Raw genomic sequence first — 19065 nt, 5'->3', positions numbered from 1 at the left:
TGGGAAACTGATTGTGAAAATTCTGCAAGGCAACAGCAAATGTGACTGCACAAGTGTAAAATGTGGGCAAAATATTCAAAATTTTAAATGTAAAAATTCTATTCAATTTAAAAGAGCATGTTACTCAAATGGGTGGTTCATACACCTGTAAGTAGCTTCTGTAGATGAACCCCCACCCCCCGCCGCTCGCCACTACTGTGTGAGAGACTTTTCAATGAGGTACCAAACAGCTATTGGGTTTCTGTCTTTAAGACAAGAGTAGTTTAACTCAAGGCCAGCCAAGAGATGCTTATGACAGACATTATTGCTCACATTTTGCCTGCTAATCACTAATCACTTGCCTGCTATTAGGCCTCAATCACCAAAAACAGTGACTACTGACTACTACTACAATCTTAAACATTTGCTTGTTCTTTGGCTAAGGTGATCATTTGTGGAAAGGAAACGTTTCAAGATGATGTCTTGTGTTGAGGACCACGGCATTATCTCCTTAAGCTGGGATCAATACAAGTGACTGTTCAGAGAATAAGCAGGACATGCAAAATCCATCTATGACTGCTTACCTTGGCACTGAAATCCTTGCTTTCCAAACCCCCTGATGAAGAGTAGAGAGGGAAAAAAAACAATGCATTAGAGATCTGCCTTTCTAAATCCTTTAATGGGCTTTTAGCTATCAATTCTCTTCCACTGAACAAGCAATCCCTTAATTAAAAGGTGCATGGACAGCTATGGCATCTAATGTTTGATTTGTATCAATGCACATATAGGGAAACAATAAAAGGGCATGTGCTTTCACAGTCACTTTTACAGGGAGCCATAAATTTAATCATTAAAGCAGACCACACCTGCATTTTCAAAAACAAAAAATAATAATAATATTATTAAATACAAAAAAAAGCTGTGTTAATCATTTTTCACATCTGAGCCCCTAATTCCTATTTTAACTTTTTTAAGTTACTAAATAAACTATCAACAAGTGTGAAGCAATGACTTGACTGAGCAGCTGAATGCCACACTGTAAGCCTGGACAAACTGATCACGCCCAAATCATGGCAACTCCAGTAAACGTGAGGCATGCAGAATACGGCAGTAGTCTGCAACTTAGTTCTGTCCAAACTTTAGCTTTAGTTCTGTCCAAAAACAAAATACATATCTGTTACGAAAGCAAGTTAAAGCGCATGAGCTGTGTGAAGCAGTTCTGTGTGACAGTCCAGTAAACTCTCAACGTGTTTATTCATGTGCGTTCTGAAGACAGCTAAACTGGAAACAGTGAGTTTCTTAAACGCTTAAACCAGTGTTTGTTCCTAGTGTACCCCCGGTAACAGGCCAGCTGCCAGATCTACAGTAGCACTGTAATAAGGTTTAAACTTATACCGATATTGCAATGATTAGTGTGTAAAATGATCTACTCACCAAATAAAGTCAGTGCAGTGACTGCAGAAAGTCGGCTGCTTGAAAAACCTCGCAATAAATTTGTGGTTTTTCACTTCATGGACGTTTTTCTGCCTCAAAGCACCTTTACGGGCGAATCGATTCGCAACGTCAGATGAGGATTGCTCGTTGCTTTGTATGACATCAGCCATTGCAGAAACAGGAGAGAATAATTCCCCGCAGAGTATGTGGAAGTTGCTGTCAGGTAAGTATAACGTTGTTTTTCTGCCTTGCCGTTTGTCCGTGTAGCGCAACAGTTGGGTGCGCGCGTGCGGAAAGGGTTTCTCTTGCTTTCGCCACAACTACTGTGTGACAGCTTCCAGCGAGCGCTCCGCTTCCTTCTCGCTTGAGGTGACGTCACTGAAGTGTCCTTCTGCTGGGAGTGGATAATAACGCGCGCCCCTGGATCATGAGTCCCGTGCAGTGAGCGTCATCCGGCGGTCGAGAAACCTGTCTGCAAGTTTCGGTGAGGAATCCACAAGATTTTCGGATTTTCACTTTTTTCGTACCTGTAGATCCTGAGCTATTCCATAGGCCTATCTCTGCTCAGTAATTCTTCTGTGGAGGATGGTCTTTACCGTGATGTCCACAGTCTCGATTCTTCATGTGCCTGCGCAAAACATCCTTGCCTCAAACATGAAAAACTATGCTGATAGACCACCACAAGTAAAAGGCTTAGTAAAAAGCAAAGCTATAGCTAAAGGGTACAACACACTATTTTAAATGACAAAGCTTTTGACAGAGGTTGGGCTGTTGTGTAATCTAGTGAAATAGGGGAAAACACTTTATTGCGGTAAAAGGATAAAATGGTAAAAGTTTATTCGGTAAAAGTTGAGAATAAACATGAAGACATGAATGAATGTGAGACAATATAAACATTTTTTATTTTTTATTTTATTTATTTATTTTATTTTTGCTTTCTTGGTTGTTGTACACGTTTTCCTACTGATTATAATTCAAAAGTAATTCCAATTCAAATGTTATGATTCAATTTCAGTTTTATTGACCGCAATAATCGCTCTGAGGGACACAGGCAATGTTTTTCAAACATTTTTGTTATAGCCTACTGTTTGAAATTCGTTACAAACTTTTTGTTTTGTTTTGTTTGTTTGTTAATCACAAACAAACAAACAAATACATAAATATTAACAACAAAAACCGCCAAATAGCTCTTTGTCGCAAAACATTAATAAAATTAACAACAACATGAGCAAAATCAAATGAGAAAATCATCAAATTAAGCTACAAAATTCCTAAATATGCAACACTGCAACCTAGAGTTTGGGCAGGCTGAGCCAGAGGGTGTTTGTTTAGCGAAGAAAAATTAATTCAGATTGCGCTATATGCAAGCCAAAATTCGAAGACTTGCCAATATATATATATATATATATATATATATATATATATATATTATTATTTTTTTTTTTTATTTTTTTTTTTACAAGATGGAAGAATTTTAGTGTAAACATTGGCAGTGTTTTTACAAGAAGGAGGAATTTTAAGGTAAACATTGGCAGTGTTTTTTTTTAGAAGATTAGAAGAATTTTATGGAATGTTTGGGTGTCAATCGATACAGTGAACATGCAGTTTGTACACGACGGGTAAGCTAAAGTTGAAGTTAAAAACTATTAGGTCTGCTAAAGTGTTGGCCCTTTTGTTGAAAGTAGCCTACACTTTTACCTCTTGAAACATGCTTTCACTTTTAAAGATCTGTAAGAGCTGTGTTTTTGATGTTTGCGTTGGTGGGGGCATGACATGAAAAACATGCTTTATTTTTGTAGTTCCGCTAGACACTAGTTGCCAGAATTTTGAAAAAGGGAGGGGATCGAGGCCCTAAACCACCCCATCTGCACATGTGTGGGCCAAACAATTATATGACAAGACATGAAGAACCTTTTCAATTGAAAGCAAATTTTTCATTCTCATCTGTATCAGAGGATTCAGAGGAATCCTGTTCAGTAAGGTAACAGCTGCACTTAAAAAAAAAAAAAAAGAAATGTTTGTATGATGTTTGATGTGTATGTGTGAATATCACATGCAAATAATATTTTTATCAAAGTGGTCATTCATGAAAATGAATAACCAAAGGCTACAGATTCATCCACTATGCCACATTTGAAGGTTTGAGAAAGCAATTAGCACATTTTATGGCATGTTTTAGGATTAACTAGTGTAACTGAAAAAAAACATGTACTTTCCTGCAAAATAGTAGGCCTAACCATCTGACAACGTATAGTATAACTCAAGTATAAAGAAATAGTCAGTGCTTAGTTCAAGGCACGGTTTTGGGACTTTCTAAAATGCTTAATGTACTAATGTATTTCTTTAAATAAAAGTGTTTGTCCGAGAACGTAAACATCTTTGCAAGGGGATGCAAAAGTTTTGGGAGGAAACATAAATAGGCCTGTCTTTGCGAGAGAATGCAAAAGTTTTGTGAGGGAACGCAAAGTTTCTCGAGGGAACACAAAAGTTTTACCAGCATGTGGAGTACATCAGTTTCTTTAACATTCGTATGTAATTTCTGTTCACATGACTTTCTTGTTTCCTGGGAAATAAGGGACCTGGATAATGAATAGAGGGGCACTGGCCCAAAAAGGGTTGAGAACCACTGGGTTATATTTTAATATGTTTAATATGTTTATTTGCTATTTAAAATGTGTAATTAAAACGTCAGTCACATCAAGGCACGTGTGATCCAAGTCAGTATGTTTTCTCTAGTAGAGCCATGGAGGTTGGTATCTCCCCATAACGAGACCATCTCTGAAACAAGACACAGGAAAGCAGTGCTGGTTTCAGTTACCCAGAAGGGCACTCTGATTTACAGCATTGCAATAGGTGATAGTAAATATTAATAAATATCTGACAGCTAAATGCCAAAACACTAAAAATCAAGTATTCCAGAAGTAACTTAAGAGTGTTAGGGGGGCATTTATATGACATTTTCAACTTAAATTTGAAATATTTGTATGCATTTTGGTCATGTATTTACAACGGTGATTTGAGGGACTGAAAAAGCGAAAAGTGCAAGTCTTTGGAAATGATACAACGTTGTTGTCTGTATGCAAAAAATTTCAAAAACGTAAAGGAAAAGCATTTCAGTTTTTAGTACATTGTTGTCATGTAAACCTACCCTTAAGCATTAGGTGTGAGGAGAGCCAACTTTCTGTTAGGATTCATGTTGAGCCAATGCCTGCCACGGCCCATCAGGCTGGATAGATTCTCTGGTCCCAACTTCCTCCTCAGTTGGTCCTGCCCAGATGTTAAACTCTGTCATCTCCTCTGGCCCCACCCTGCAGTTAAGCTCTTTCGTCTCTTCTGGCCCTGCCCAGCCTCTTGCTTCTTTGTTATCAAATGTGTTAAAACATGCTACAAACATTCTAGCAACATGCTAAAACATGGTTTATAATAATTGTCAACACCCATTTTGATCTTTTGTCTGATATCACCCATTTTTAGATCTGTTTAAAACAATCAAGAACATGAATGTTTACTGTCTAGTTTATCTAATTGCACACCCTTGGCCTATTTCATTAAGCTATAGTTTCAGTGGCTGCCCAGGTTATTTTGAGAAAACTCCGGTTTTTCGGGTTCAAGAGATGGATTGGTTTTTAGCTGTGTTCATTGCCATTGTAACTTACACTACACAACTAACCTGCTAACTTGTCATTCCCCTGTATCTCTTGCTGCAGATTAAAGCAGTAGTCAGATATTGAGCCTTATCAAACTTTGGAGGCAGCAGCATTGTTTTGCCTGCATTGTAAATGTGCTTAATGCTGTGTAAAGCGTGTAGTTACCATACAACTCAAATTTAAATCCAAACATTCTAATGAATGTGGCGATCATATAACAGCCACTGACGTAACACAAGACCACATGGTGCTCAATAAAAACACAATGATTGTGTGTGATGGAGACCTATAATGTTTTGTTTAATTAAAATTGAACATGCAATATAAATAAAGTGTTTAGCAGTGCAGAACATGTGGCAGATTGTAGGGGGCACAAGCCCACTCAACCAAAATTAGTCAACAAATATTACAATAAAAACACATTTTTGACACAGATTACAATTCACAAGCAGTGCTGGGTAGTATTTCATTTGTATTTAATTTGTAGTCCATTAGTAATTACATTACAAAAATGTATTAACATAATCTACTGGATTACACATAATTATTAATTTTCTATATTTCTGCATAAATATGACCCAAAGATCAGATCAGATTTCCAGAGTCCTCAAAGTAGACAAAAAAAACAATCAAACAAATGAGACAAAATATTTTCTTTGTAATTTATTTATTGCGAAAAATGATCCATCGTTACTGGTGGTGGTTGAGGAGAGACCCCCCACCCACATGATTGTAAAGCGCTTTGGGTGTATTGCAATACACAATAAAGCGCTATATAAATGCCTCATTCATTCATTCATGTCTGTGCATTGAAAAAGTATGCAAATCTTTGCTTTCAGTATCTGGTCTGATCCCATTTTGCACCAATAACTGCAGATTAAGTTTCTGGTAACTGCAGATCAGTCCTGCACAACATCTTGTAGGAGTTTTATCCCATTCCTCAGTACAAAACCGCTTTAACTCTGTGATGTCGGTGGGTTTCCTCCTATTAACTGCTTGCTTCAGCTCGTTCCACAATATTTCAGTTGGATTAAAGGGTTAGTTCACCCAAAAATGAAAATTAGCCTGTGATTTACTCACCCTTGAGGCATCCTAGGTGTATATGTCTTTCTTCTTTTCAGACGAATCCAGTCGTAGTTATATTAAAGCATTATCATTGCAGTGGGCTGCACTGGGTGTTTTTGTTCAACAGTCCAAAAGACGTCAAATAAAGCACGCGCATAATAAAATGTGCCTCCATGTGTGAATGTGAATCCATGTGTTTTTGTAAGAAACGTAATAAACACTTCTCTCTCACTTCATCTAACTGTGGTATGCGGAAGCTGTTCCGGCACCGTAACTTCATACTGACGCGCGGCTAAACAAAGGCAGAAAGCCGTAACTCAATTTGAGTGCTCCAAACAAAGTGAAAGAGCGGTAACTGGTGTTATACGGTGTTCTGCCTTGGTTTCTCCAGGGCTTTTCGAAGTTACGGTTAAGACGACCCATTATTTTATTGGAAAAACAACGAAATCATCTCTTGACTCGATACTTATGCACATGATAAAGGATGTCTTGAATGTCCCAAAAAAATCAATAACTCATTTTCGACCAAAATCGAAGTTACGGTCTTGTACCTTTGCACAGCAGAACGGTGTATAAATATGTGCTTTGGGATGCACCTTCTGTCATGGAAACTAACCTTAATTAAGCTATTTAATAATCAGTTAAAACACAATTTATACCTGTAAGATAGTATGTTGTATACACATTGGAAAAGTGGTTTGGAAAATGGATGGATGTGTGATTTATTTAGCACGACCCTCACAGTGCATTATGGGTACATTATGGTTATTCTCTGCCATTGAGCATTATATCGGTTGTACGCTCATTATTGTGGTGCATTATGGGATTGAATGAGTGCACTCAATAACACACTCAATAATGCACTTCTCTATGGTTTTGGTCGTATCGCTGCACATGATTGATCCCTCAAATAGCACCATATTTAAGGGCAAGGGAGCGATTTTGGACACAGCCCATGTATGTTACAACTAGCCCTGCTTTAGTTTGTGCCTCACTTCCACCACCTACGTGCAACAAGAAGCTTATTTCTTCAGGTGTATGATTTGTGAATTGAGTTGCAGTTCAATTTAATGTACTTTATTGGCATGATTGTGTTTTCATACAATATTGCCAAAACATTATTGCAAAAAAACAGATAATGGCAAGTAAAAGAAATACACATACAACAAATTGAGACTTGGCTGAGACGTGGACCAGCTTTGGCCCAATTTAGGCCCTTGTCTTTAGTCCAGATCTGGTCAATACAGGGCTGCCATTCTTTGTGGGTTGAGGGAAAACTAGTTGTACGGACTGGAGCAAATACATATGTTGACAGGCAGGTAGGAAAGTCAATCAAAATGCTCAGAACGAGCGTTTTGATTGGACGCACATTTCTTGATCCTACGCCTTCCACAGAATATATAAATATAAATTCATTTAGACCACTTAACTTAATGATTGCTATCATGATGTGATACTTTACCCAGCATAACAAAAAATGTTTTTGAAGACAATCACCTATTGCACCTTTAAGGGTACCCCTAGTGTTTCTCATTTCATATACTGGGCTCTAAGGTATGGCAGGAAGGAAGTAGCCATTTAATGTGTTGCTGTGGAAACAGTCCTATGCTGATGTGTTCAGTGGAAGGAGTGAGGAAATACAGAGCAAGTCTTTTGAAGTTTGGTTTCAGTAAGTAGCCTATTATTTTTGCACTGATAGAGAAAGTTAGTTGTTCTTAAACTACAATATGTTGAAAGATCAAGGAACATTTGATTGTCATGAGCATATTAAACAGGACTTTGCCCTGACTTGTGCCTTAAAATCAAATATAAATACAGACGAAAGGGAAAACTAAACATGGTTGTGGCTAGAAGTGACGGGAGTCTTGCAAAATCACTGTCTCATTTTTCCTGTCCATTCGGCGTGATTTAAAGAGATTTTGGTTCAAAGGACTTTGCCACATTGTAGGCTGATTAGTTCGCTATTGTCTTCTTTACTGTACATTTAACTTATTTTTAATTTATTATATATATATATATATATATATATATATATATATATTATTATTATTATTATTATTATTATTTATTTTAATTTTTTTTTCATTTTCTTCCTTGTCCTTCCGGCAAGATTTTGCTTCACTTCCAGCCGTTGCTGTACCCACTTCTATCCACAACCACATGGACAGATCGACTACAGGCACCTTCCTCTCTGTTATCCCTGTTTGCCCTCTTGTGGAAATATGCGGTAATACAATCCTCACGGCATGAGAACCAGAAGGGCGCAAGGTAGTGAAATGGATATATACTGTATATATATATATATATATATATATATATATATATATATATAAAATATCAAATGAAACCTCTTAATGAGCCCTTTCTACTGGCAAAAGTACTGTCATCCATGAGTGTACAAATTTTTGTTATAAACAATTGAATCAGTACACAAAGTCAGATCAAACTATGGTAAACATTTTTGTTTTGGATCTCCTGTAAAGTTGGTGAAATGTCACTTATACCTTTCTGGTTCTCACCCCTCGTTTTATTCTGTTGACATTGTTAAAGAATATTAATCAAATGGTCTTCTATGTTCTTAGGCTGTAATAAAGAACAGCTGCAGTTAGGTATAAAATCAGCAAAAAAATAAATAAATAAAATAATAATAAATAAATAAATAAAAATAATCTGTCTGTCTGTCTGTCTGTAATATGGATCTACTCTATATGTAATATGTATGTAATCAAAAGGAAAGAAAGAATGGTCCCTTTTTCAGGATAATGTATTTTAAAGATAATTTAGTAAAATCAAAATAAGCTTTACAGATCTTTATTGGAAAGGGTTTAAACAATATTTTTCATACATTTTATACATCAAAAAAGCCTTAAACCATAGACATTAAAGAGACCTACTGACTCTGACGACTGCAGATGTGGCTAGAGCAATAAACTACAATATCCGCAATGTAAGAAGCCTAGGGGAGATAGGAAGGACAGCTGATCGTCCTTGCAGTGGCAAACCACATGTAACCTTGTGTCCCCCAGACATGTTCATGAAACTGAAAATTCAAGAGTGGTGTAACCTCTCACATGTAAGAGTTGTGTTTACAATTTTGTGAGTATGGGAATTCAAATTTAAAGCTAAATTAAATGAAATAACATTAAACGTTTCATTTATTTTATGTTTAAACATTGTTTACTTTAACTGTACATTTTGCTGTTTACATAGAATTGAATAACTCACAAATATACATTTTATGAAGCATTAAATCAACAAGCAGGGCACTCTGGTTAGTTTGCCCTAGCCGTGACACACCATCGTTTAATGTTGTAACTGCTTAATGATGCATGCAGGCGATATCAGTTGTGCTTCCGTCTTCTCGTCCTCATCAATAAGTTGCTGAATATAACACGAAGTTCCTACTAAAACATGGCCAGTAGTCTGCATAGTGAAGAGAGTCCATCTTAGGGCTTCCCTTTTAGCAGAGAGAAAAGAAGATCAGTGAGACATACGCCTTTTGTGTTTACTTTCTATAATATAGTAAGGTAAATAAGGATAATTTATGATCTATTGATTTGTATAATTTATTATTGACTAATTATACATGCACTTCACACAAGACTGTATTTGTATACCAGCTGAGTGAATAGGTATAAGTTTTTACAGTGGCACACAAAGCCTGGTCTTTACCAAATCTGTTTTTCTAAAGAAAGAGTGGCAAGGCAAGGCATGATTATTTATATAGCACATTTCATACACAGTGGTAATTCAAAGTGCTTCACATAAAAGGAAGTAAAATAATCATTAAAAAAATAATAATCACAATAATAAAAACAAGGAATTAAAAACGAAAATTCTCAAGCTTTGTTCAAACTCTTCCGCATTAAGTGAAAAAAAAACCTTCCAAAACACCTAACTATTCCACTACTTCACCCCCTTCTTACTTTGACCATCATAAACCAAACAAATAGAACTCAAGAGGTCCTACTTTCAACTGATTAACCAACACACTTGTCTTTCTTTGCCCACATTCTCTTTACCATCACAGCACTTACTTCAGCCCTCTGTTTAAACTTTTAAAATGATATAAAAATTGATTTAAACTGAATTTAAAACAGTTAAGAATAGAAAATGATTATACATAAAATACAGTGCAATGGTTAGTGTGAGCTATGTCTCAATCTCAAAAGTAATCCCTAAAGCAGGGTATAAAAGCATTGCTAAACACCTGGGATTCATGAATCATTGATAAGATACCATCATCTAATGGCCTGTGTTGCCTTACATACTTTAATTGTTACATCATATTATTTCTTTCTCTCCCTATCTCAAACAACAGAGCTTCTAATGACACACATGGACAAACACACTTACCTTAGCATTCTTTTTGCCTTATAGCACTGCAAATCGTATGACACAGAGTACATTCCATACAATGTTGCCTGCACATTTAGGCAGCCAATAAAATCCTGTGGGTGATTTTTGTAAAGATCAAAAGTCAGTTTGGCAACGTCTTTCCTTGTTTTTTTCCAGCCAAATCTAGGATCACTCTTGGTTGTATGTTTCTGTGTAGTAATGACATGGAAAGAGTGAGAGAGAGGAAAAAAAGATGTGGTGTTTGGCATTTCAGTCAAAATCTCAAAATTTTGGAAGACGGATGTATGGGGGGAGGGGGAAGTAATATGCAGGATGGACATGAAGGAACTGAAGGATGCAATACAAAGTGTAATTCCCTGTTCTGTGGACTTTTATGTTGAAATTTTTGGTATGTAAGTTTCCTTTTTTAGTTTCGTAGTCAGGTTGTAGTTTCTTTATTGATTTGTTCCTTGATTGTCTCCAGGTGTTCCTTGTTTCTCTCATTTACCCCTTGTTTATTCAGCACTTGAATTCCATTGTGCTTTGTTAGGTCTTGGTTGTTCTCCCTAGCATTTAGTGGGTTTTCTTAATTCCATTTTTTTTTTTTTTTTGTTTATTTGATGTTTCTGTTTTGTTTCTTTTATTTCTGCTGTTTGTTTATTTATCTTTATTATAATGTTTTGTCTGCACTTAGATCCAGTCCCCACTCGTCTCTGAGTCCCCTTGTGACATTGTTACTATACATTTTAATTGTGCACTCGCAGAATTAAAATCACAGTTTACTGAGATACATAAATTTTCCTTTGCAGGACTACATGTCTTGTTAGGAATGACATATACAGTTGTGCTCATAAGTTTACATACCCCTTGCAGAATATGCAAATATGTCAATAATTTTAACAAAATAAGAGAGCTCATGAAAATTGCATGTTATTTTTTTTATTTAGTACTGTCCTGAATAAGCTATTTCACATAACAGATGTTTATGTATACTCCACAAGAAAAAAATAATAACTGAATTTATAAAAAAGTTTACATACCCTTGAATCTTAACTCTGTGTCGTTTCCTGGATGATCCATGACTGTTTTTCTGTTTTGTGAAAGTTGTTCATGAGTCCTGCGTTGGTCCTGATCAGTTCAACTGCCTGCTGTTCTTCAGAAAAGTTCTTCAGGAAAACCTTTTGAATTTAAAGATCAGGGTAAATTTAACTTATTTTGCCTTCTGAGAAACATGTAACTATCTTCTGTAGCCTATGAAAGGCAGTACTAAATGAAAAAATATGATTTTTAGGCAAAATAAGAAAAATGTACACATCTCCATTCTGTTCAAAAGTTTTCACCCCCCGTCTCTTAATGCATAGTTTCTCCTTCTGGAGCATCAATGAGCCTTTGAACCTTCTGTAATAGTTGCATATGAATCCCTCAGTTGTCCTCAGTGTGAATAGATGGATCTCAAAGTCATACAGTCTCTTTTTGAAAAGGTTCAAATATGCATAAGATGCTGGAAAACAAAAGAATGCGCAGAAGCTGAGGGATTTTTCTGAAGAACAGCACTGAAGAACTGCTCAGGACCAACGCAGGACTCATGAACAACTATCACAAAACAGAAAAACATTCATGGATCATCCAGGGAACAACACACTATTAAGATTCAAGGGAATGTAAACTTTTGAACATTTTTATAAATTCAGTTATTATTTTTTTCTTGTGGAGTATACATAAACATCTGTTATGTGAAATAGCTTATTCAGGACAGTACTAAAAACAAAAATAACATGCAATTTTCATGAGCTCTCCTATTTTGTTAAAATTATTAACATATTTGCATATTCTGCAAGGGGTATGTAAACTTATGAGCACAACTGTATCTGCTATACTAAGAATTTCCCAAAGCCTTTTTGTTGTAGACAAAAGTTAATAAATTGTTTACATTTTTATTTCTGAAATAAGTTTCATTTTAAATATCGTTAGGCCAGAGTAGATACTACATTTGATTAAGACAGTAAAAATATATCACGGATGGGCAGCTGCAAAGTGCATTTGTGTTGCGCCCTTTATTATAGCTGTAAATTTGCTTTTCTTTCTGAAAATTGTTAAAATGGCGCTGTTCAAAGGCAGAGATTAACCTCAGGTCTAAACTCTGTGTGTAGCTACAGTGAGGAAAATAAGTATTTGAACACCCTGCTATTTTGCAAGTTCTCCCACTTAGAAATCATGGAGGGGTCTGAAATTGTCATCGTAGGTGCATGTCCACTGTGAGAGACATAATCTAAAAAAAAAATCCAGAAATCACAATGTATGATTTTTTAACTATTTATTTGTATGATACAGCTGCAAATAAGTATTTGAACACCTGAGAAAATCAATGTTAATATTTGGTACAGTAGCCTTTGTTTGCAATTACAGAGGTCAAACGCTTTCCTGTAGTTTTTCACCAGGTTTGCACACACTGCAGGAGGGATTTTGGCCCACCTCCACACAGATCTTCTCTAGATCAGTCAGGTTTCTGGCCTGTCGCTGAGAAACACGGAGTTTGAGCTCCTCCAAAGATTCTCTATTGGGTTTAGGTCTGAGACTGGCTAGGCCACGCCAGAACCTTGATATGCTTCTTACAGAGCCACTCCTTGGTTATCCTGGCTGTGTGCTTCGGGTCATTGTCATGTTGGAAGACCCAGCCTCGACCCATCTTCAATGCTCTAACTGAGGGAAGGAGGTTGTTCCCCAAAATCTCGCAATACATGGCCCCGGTCATCCTCTCCTTAATACAGTGCAGTCGCCTGTCCCATGTGCAGAAAAACACCCCAAAGATGATGCTACCACCCCATGCTTCACAGTAGGGATGGTGTTCTTGGATGGTACTCATCATTCTTCTTCCTCCAAACACGTTTAGTGGAATTATGACCAAAAGTTCTATTTTGGTCTCATCTGACCACATGACTTTCTCCCATGACTCCTCTGGATCATCCAAATGGTCATTGGCAAACTTAAGTCGGGCCTGGACATGTGCTGGTTTAAGCAGGGGAACCTTCCGTGCCATGCATGATTTCAAACCATGACGCCTTAGTGTATTACCAACAGTAACCTTGGAAACGGTGGTCCCAGCTCTTTTCAGGTCATTGACCAGCTCCTCCCGTGTAGTTCTGGGCTGATTTCTCACCTTTCTTAGGATCATTGAGACTCCACGAGGTGAGATCTTGCATGGAGCCCCAGTCCGAGGGAGATTGACAGTCATGTTTAGCTTCTTCCATTTTCTAATGATTGCTCCAACAGTGGACCTTTTTTCACCAAGCTGCTTGGCAATTTCCCCGTAGCCCTTTCCAGCCTTGTGGAGGTGTACAATTTTGTCTCTAGTGTCTTTGGACGGCTCTTTGGTCTTGGCCATGTTAGTAGTTGGATTCTTACTGATTGTATGGGGTGGACAGGTGTCTTTATGCAGCTAACGACCTCAAACAAATGCATCTAATTTAGGATAATAAATGGAGTGGAGGTGGACATTTTAAAGGCAGACTAACAGGTCTTTGAGGGTCAGAATTCTAGCTGATAGACAGGTGTTCAAATACTTATTTGCAGCTGTATCATACAAATAAATAGTTAAAAAATCATACATTGTGATTTCTGGATTTTTTTTTTTTAGATTATGTCTCTCACAGGGGGCATGCACCTACGATGACAATTTCAGACCCCTCCATGATTTCTAAGTGGGAGAACTTGCAAAATAGCAGGGTGTTCAAATACTTATTTTCCTCACTGTATGTATTGATTTTCATTTTTGAGCTGGTGTAGAATTACAAAGATGTTTCACAAAATCATATACAGTTTTATCCATGGGTTGCCTGAAATTTGATGTGAAAGCCTTAGTCTCTTGAAGAGCACAGCCTAGTTGCCTAGGAACATGCAAAGGTCACATGACTAATGCTGCCTATGTAGAGCATTCCAGATTGATCGCTTATAAGGTACCGTGACCTTTAAAAAGGTTTCTTATAAGACAGGAGAGCCCTGCTGAAAAAAAACAATAGAACCCTGCCGAAAACACAATAGAAAATGTAATGGTTTTAATGGTTATAATGGGAATTGTATTGGTTTTAATGGAAACTATAATGGTGTCTACTGGTATGTGATGGATTCTATTGGTGGGATGTTAAATCCTATTGGAAAAATGCCCAAAAACACACTACAAAAAGGAATTTTGTAATGGTTTTACTGGAAAAAGCTAATGGTTTATAGTGGTATTTTAATGGAAACCATTGGAATTTCTGTGATGGTTTCTATTGGGCTTCTATTGTTTTGTTTTGTTTTTTTAGCAGGGAGAGCAAGGAATCTTCACTACTGTAGGCTTTTGAAAAGAGTCTGTATGTTCTGTACTCCCAGAGACAGAGTTTTTTTTTTTTTTTTTTTCCCCCTTCCTCGCAATGCAGGAGAGAAATGACAATAAAAAACACTTGACATGAGATATGCTTTAAGGAGGTCCATTTCATTCTTCACACTTACCCTCTCTACTTTCTTATGACCCGGAAAGTGTTTCTGAAAAAAGAAAAAAGAATGTGTCCTTTATACATGTGTTGCCATGTAAATTCAATCAAAAGATGATGTAACATTGTTTGAGTAATTGAGTCTTTTAACTCTGGCCAACTGACTTAGACTACACTTTTCACATGCTTGCACGAACATTTCAAACCTCCTTCACCTTCTTCTCCTTCAACTCACTGGCTGACACATTGCTATTTTCATAAGAAATAGGTCAATAAGCTGAGAATAGATTTGACTCTCAGATGTCTACTGCACAAGATCTAAACTCAGTCTGTGCAGTTCAAGGGTTCCACCAGGAGGTGCTATCAAAGTGCATGTTAATCACAGTGGAACATAAATTTGTGTCTCTAATTATGCTTAATGCTAGGCATGATGTTGTGCGTCAGTAGACCAAAATGATTATGGAATTGTGAAAACGGTTAATGTCTAATTAATTATGTTACTATAATCCACCTAAATAGTGTTAGAACCATATAAATTCACTAAGTGGGAGCTATGGTAAAGAACATATAAACTGAAAGCAATCATGCGAGCATAAGAAAGCTGATCAAATGAACATAGTCCAAGAAAGTTATAAAAATACATTATATTACAGTCAATTTCAACAAACATGTCTCTGCTTGTGCTGTTGATCTTACCTTAGATGAAAACACTGACCTGCTGTGGAGCCCACTTCTGTCCTTCCCCTAAGACCATTAGGACAGCGCTGTCTTTCAAGGTCTGAAAAAAGTCCTCTGTATCCACTCCAGTTCCATCCTCATCCAACACTAAAGCCCTGATGCAGTGCATGTGGAATATATCCATCACCTAAGCGGGAAAAAAAAAAATTCAAAGATCTTTAGAGCAATTTCAAGAAGTGCTCCTGTTCCTATGGCTCCACAACTTTTGAGCTATCACATATAATTTAACCACTAAGAGCCAAAGTGAATAACAGTTGTAATGGAAACATTTTGTGATCCAGTGTAGTTTAATTCAACATAATTAGACATTTGACTCCACCATAATAGTATTAAATACAAATGTATCTTAATTTGACTTTCATATATCAAGCTCCAGTACCATTGATCAATTCTTTTCAAGTGTGTCAAATGGTCGAATGTTTCAATGTACTTAATACAGTTTTTTTACAATCATTTTTGCACTAATAACAGAACCTTCATGTCATTTTTCAAAACTCTAGACACAAAACTCAAAACAGTCATTATTTGTAACACAGGCTGTCCAATGTTCAAAACTTTGCATATTGCGTTCATATCTTTAGAGAAGCCTTGCATTTGCTGAAGCATTGGTTCAAAAAACTAATTTATTATTAAATATCATAGGAACATTACTTTAGATCACCCACACACAAGATACCCATAGTTTCACTGTTTAGTTGTTAGTACAATCATTAAATATAGTTGTTCAAAACACATGATGCAGTTTTCATTATGGTTCTACACATTCATACATCATTGTAATAGACCAGAGATGAAAGTACAGACACTGCAAACATTAAACAAAATTTGAAAATTATTGATGAAATAATCAACTCACAGTAGGTTTTTCAAAAAGACTTTAAATAAGAAAAATTAGATAAGAAAAAACTACAGTAGGTCTACAGTAAAATGTCAACTGAAATGTTCCTCACTGCACTTCTATGTTTTTTTTTTTTATCAACCCTGTCTTGTGGATTTGGCCACAGGTTCTCATCCACATCATAATGGATGTTTTCATTAGATAAAATAAATCATCTATAGCCTGGAGAAGAGGGACTTGTTTGTGAGGAGCCTATTGTAAACCCTCCTCCATGTGGAGAAAAACTCCTCAGTCGGGTTACAGTAAGGAAAGGTAATTACAAGGTGATAAACTGTGGATGGGCCCGAAAACATGATTGCTCTCAGTGTCGTCGCTAGGAATTCTGGGAATTTTTTTCTCTCCCAACAACAGGCATCTTGAAACTGATCATACCTGAACATACTCAGTCCTCAGTTGCTTTCATAATCTAAACATTTAATATTGTTCATCATTTTCCATAAAAACTATGCTTCAAGAGTAATGCAACAGTTATGTAGCATTTTGAGCAGTTGTATCAACTGATAGTTCGATCATTGTAATGAAATGAATAGATACTCAATTCAGATGTAATGTGTGGGTTGCATTTTGAAATAGTAATACTTTGATGTTAAGTTGTGTCATTTTGAACCGGTGATTTTAGTTCAATGAACAAAAGATCTTGGGTTCATGTGTATTGTATCCAAGCATTTGGAAAAAGTGTTAAGTGTTTTGAAAAATGACATGAAGGTTCTGTTATTAGTGCAAAAATGATTGTAAAAAAACTGTAATTGGTAGTTTGCAGAAACAAGGACTTCCTGAGTATGTTTCTCAATGTTTCTCCAATCCTTTTAATTCCTGTCCTCACCTTGTTCCGTAGGTCTCTCAGGTCATTTGCCATGATGCCTTTCTTAATGGAGCGGTCAGAGTTGATGACCCGAAAGGGTCTGGAGTGCTGAGGCCAACGTGGTAAGAGCTGCTGTGTCATAGAACCGCAGGCTGATATGCATCTGTGGATGTTACACACACACACACACACACACACACACACACACACACACAATGGTTTGCTTGAAATCTCAGTCCACAGTTTTACACAAATATAAGGAAGGAAACTTAATCTAATATTAGATTAACAACAATTTGGCATATAAACAGACGATCATAATACAAACTCAGTTACTTTGAAAGGGAGGTTGAGAACACATCAAGGGATTTCTTGGCATTTTCCATTGGAATCAACTGTGTAGCTCCAGTAACCTTCAACAATACAGTAAATAATGCGTTAAATAACATAAGTAAATAAGTAGCATCAACAATAACAGCTAAAATATATACTATATACAAGCAATAGAGATTGCTTAACAGGGACACATGTAGCACTGTCAAATACATACTTATCTAAATACACACAGAACAGGAAAATGATACTGTGAACAGAATATCTAATATTTTTGTCTATTAAGACAACTAAAATATTTAAAGTTTAAAATCTGTTGTAAAGCTAAAAAATCTTTTGTAAAGTTGAACATATAAGGATAGACCTCAAGACTTCTTGACTTTTGTAAAAAAAAAGGATTACTTGTGTCTGTAATTATTCACAAGAAATCAATAAGACTAATTATAGTAATAGTAATTACACAATACCTTAGAAAGAAAGCTCTTTGGATCTGTTTTTTTTGTTCTGGTATTGTTCCGTATTAAAGTAAATCTGTGTGTCTGGTCTGTTTGTTGCTTCGGAGTATCATTGCAAAACATTTTTTTTCACCTTTGTTCCACTCTGACAGCATGAGTATTTGGTCATGCTATGTTGAGCAATAATGTATAAAAGTCTCTCGGTCCCAGCTCAGTCACACCACTCGTGACCATTTTCTGATGTTTATCAGTGGTGCATGAACAAATAAAAGATATATTGAAATCCATAATATAGCACATACATATACAATATAACACAAATACTGCTTTGTTAAAAGATAAGACACTTTATATCAACTAGCTTGTAGAGCAATCATTTGTTTACCAGAGGGGAAAAAACAAGATGTAAATAAAAGAAGGAAAATAAATATTTTAGTGTGTATTTTCTTTGACCTGTTAGTAAATGTAAACAAATAAATAAATAATTTTTTATTGTTGTTTTTGAAAACCATGAATTTTGTCTTGTACAGTAGGTCAGGATATCATAATTATAGTCTCTAGAGTGCTTAGAGAGATTTTAAAGGGGGAACTGAGGGTATCTGATAACAATAACTTGGACATGGATAAAGCTGTTTGTAAATATGTAAAATGAGCTTGGGTTTTAATGTAAATACTGTTTGACAGAGATGTGTTGGCTATAGCTGAAGAGTTTGTGTTTACAGTTGATGAGACACGTATTAAGTTGAAGAGACTGCACATGACATTCACAAAAACACAGATCAGTCCACTCGATCCAGCACTACTAATAATTTAATCGAATGTGTTTATTTTATTTTATTTTATTTTATTTATTTTTTTTGCCTCTGCTCAAGTGTTGTGGACATTTTTTTTATTTTTTATTATGTTT

At 36.2% G+C, this 19065-nt stretch overlaps 2 protein-coding genes across 3 annotated transcripts in view; both read right to left on the bottom strand.

Moving 5' to 3' along the window:
• prkcaa (protein kinase C, alpha, a) overlaps nucleotides 1-1777 on the bottom strand; it is a 133667-nt gene extending 131890 nt beyond the window's left edge. For both annotated transcript variants that reach the window (XM_058778563.1, XM_058778562.1), the window contains exons 1-2: nucleotides 1414-1777; nucleotides 564-595 (exon numbers count right to left, since the gene is read on the bottom strand). In XM_058778563.1, coding sequence (XP_058634546.1) covers nucleotides 564-595; nucleotides 1414-1583 — 202 coding nt within the window. In that variant the 5' untranslated portion in view covers nucleotides 1584-1777. The remainder of the gene's footprint in view (nucleotides 1-563; nucleotides 596-1413) is intronic.
• A 7139-nt stretch (nucleotides 1778-8916) lies between these two features.
• cidec (cell death inducing DFFA like effector c) lies at nucleotides 8917-18309 on the bottom strand. The gene is made up of 7 exons (XM_058777867.1): nucleotides 18171-18309; nucleotides 17707-17783; nucleotides 17392-17533; nucleotides 15648-15797; nucleotides 14952-14984; nucleotides 10482-10672; nucleotides 8917-9582 (listed from the first exon to the last, which is right to left on the bottom strand). Exons 1-7 carry the CDS (start codon nucleotides 18279-18281, stop codon nucleotides 9429-9431), a joined length of 858 nt encoding a protein of 285 aa, XP_058633850.1. The 5' UTR covers nucleotides 18282-18309; the 3' UTR covers nucleotides 8917-9428.
• Nucleotides 18310-19065: the final 756 nt, after the last annotated feature.

Source organism: Onychostoma macrolepis, chromosome 06 (genome assembly GCF_012432095.1).
Source record: "Onychostoma macrolepis isolate SWU-2019 chromosome 06, ASM1243209v1, whole genome shotgun sequence".
In the NCBI taxonomy this organism is placed as follows: domain Eukaryota; kingdom Metazoa; phylum Chordata; class Actinopteri; order Cypriniformes; family Cyprinidae; genus Onychostoma; species Onychostoma macrolepis.
This window is presented reverse-complemented; position numbering and strand designations above follow the sequence as displayed.

Excerpts from the sequence above, each read along its gene's own strand:
- cidec (XM_058777867.1), bottom strand. The coding sequence starts at position 18,281 with ATGTTTTGCAATGATACTCCGAAGCAACAAACAGACCAGACACACAGA. Across the intron at positions 17,784-18,170 it reads CAAAGAGCTTTCTTTCTAAG|GTTACTGGAGCTACACAGTT; the intron begins GTATTGTGTAAT and ends GTATTGTTGAAG. Across the intron at positions 17,534-17,706 it reads TTCTCAACCTCCCTTTCAAA|ATGCATATCAGCCTGCGGTT; the intron begins GTAACTGAGTTT and ends TAACATCCACAG.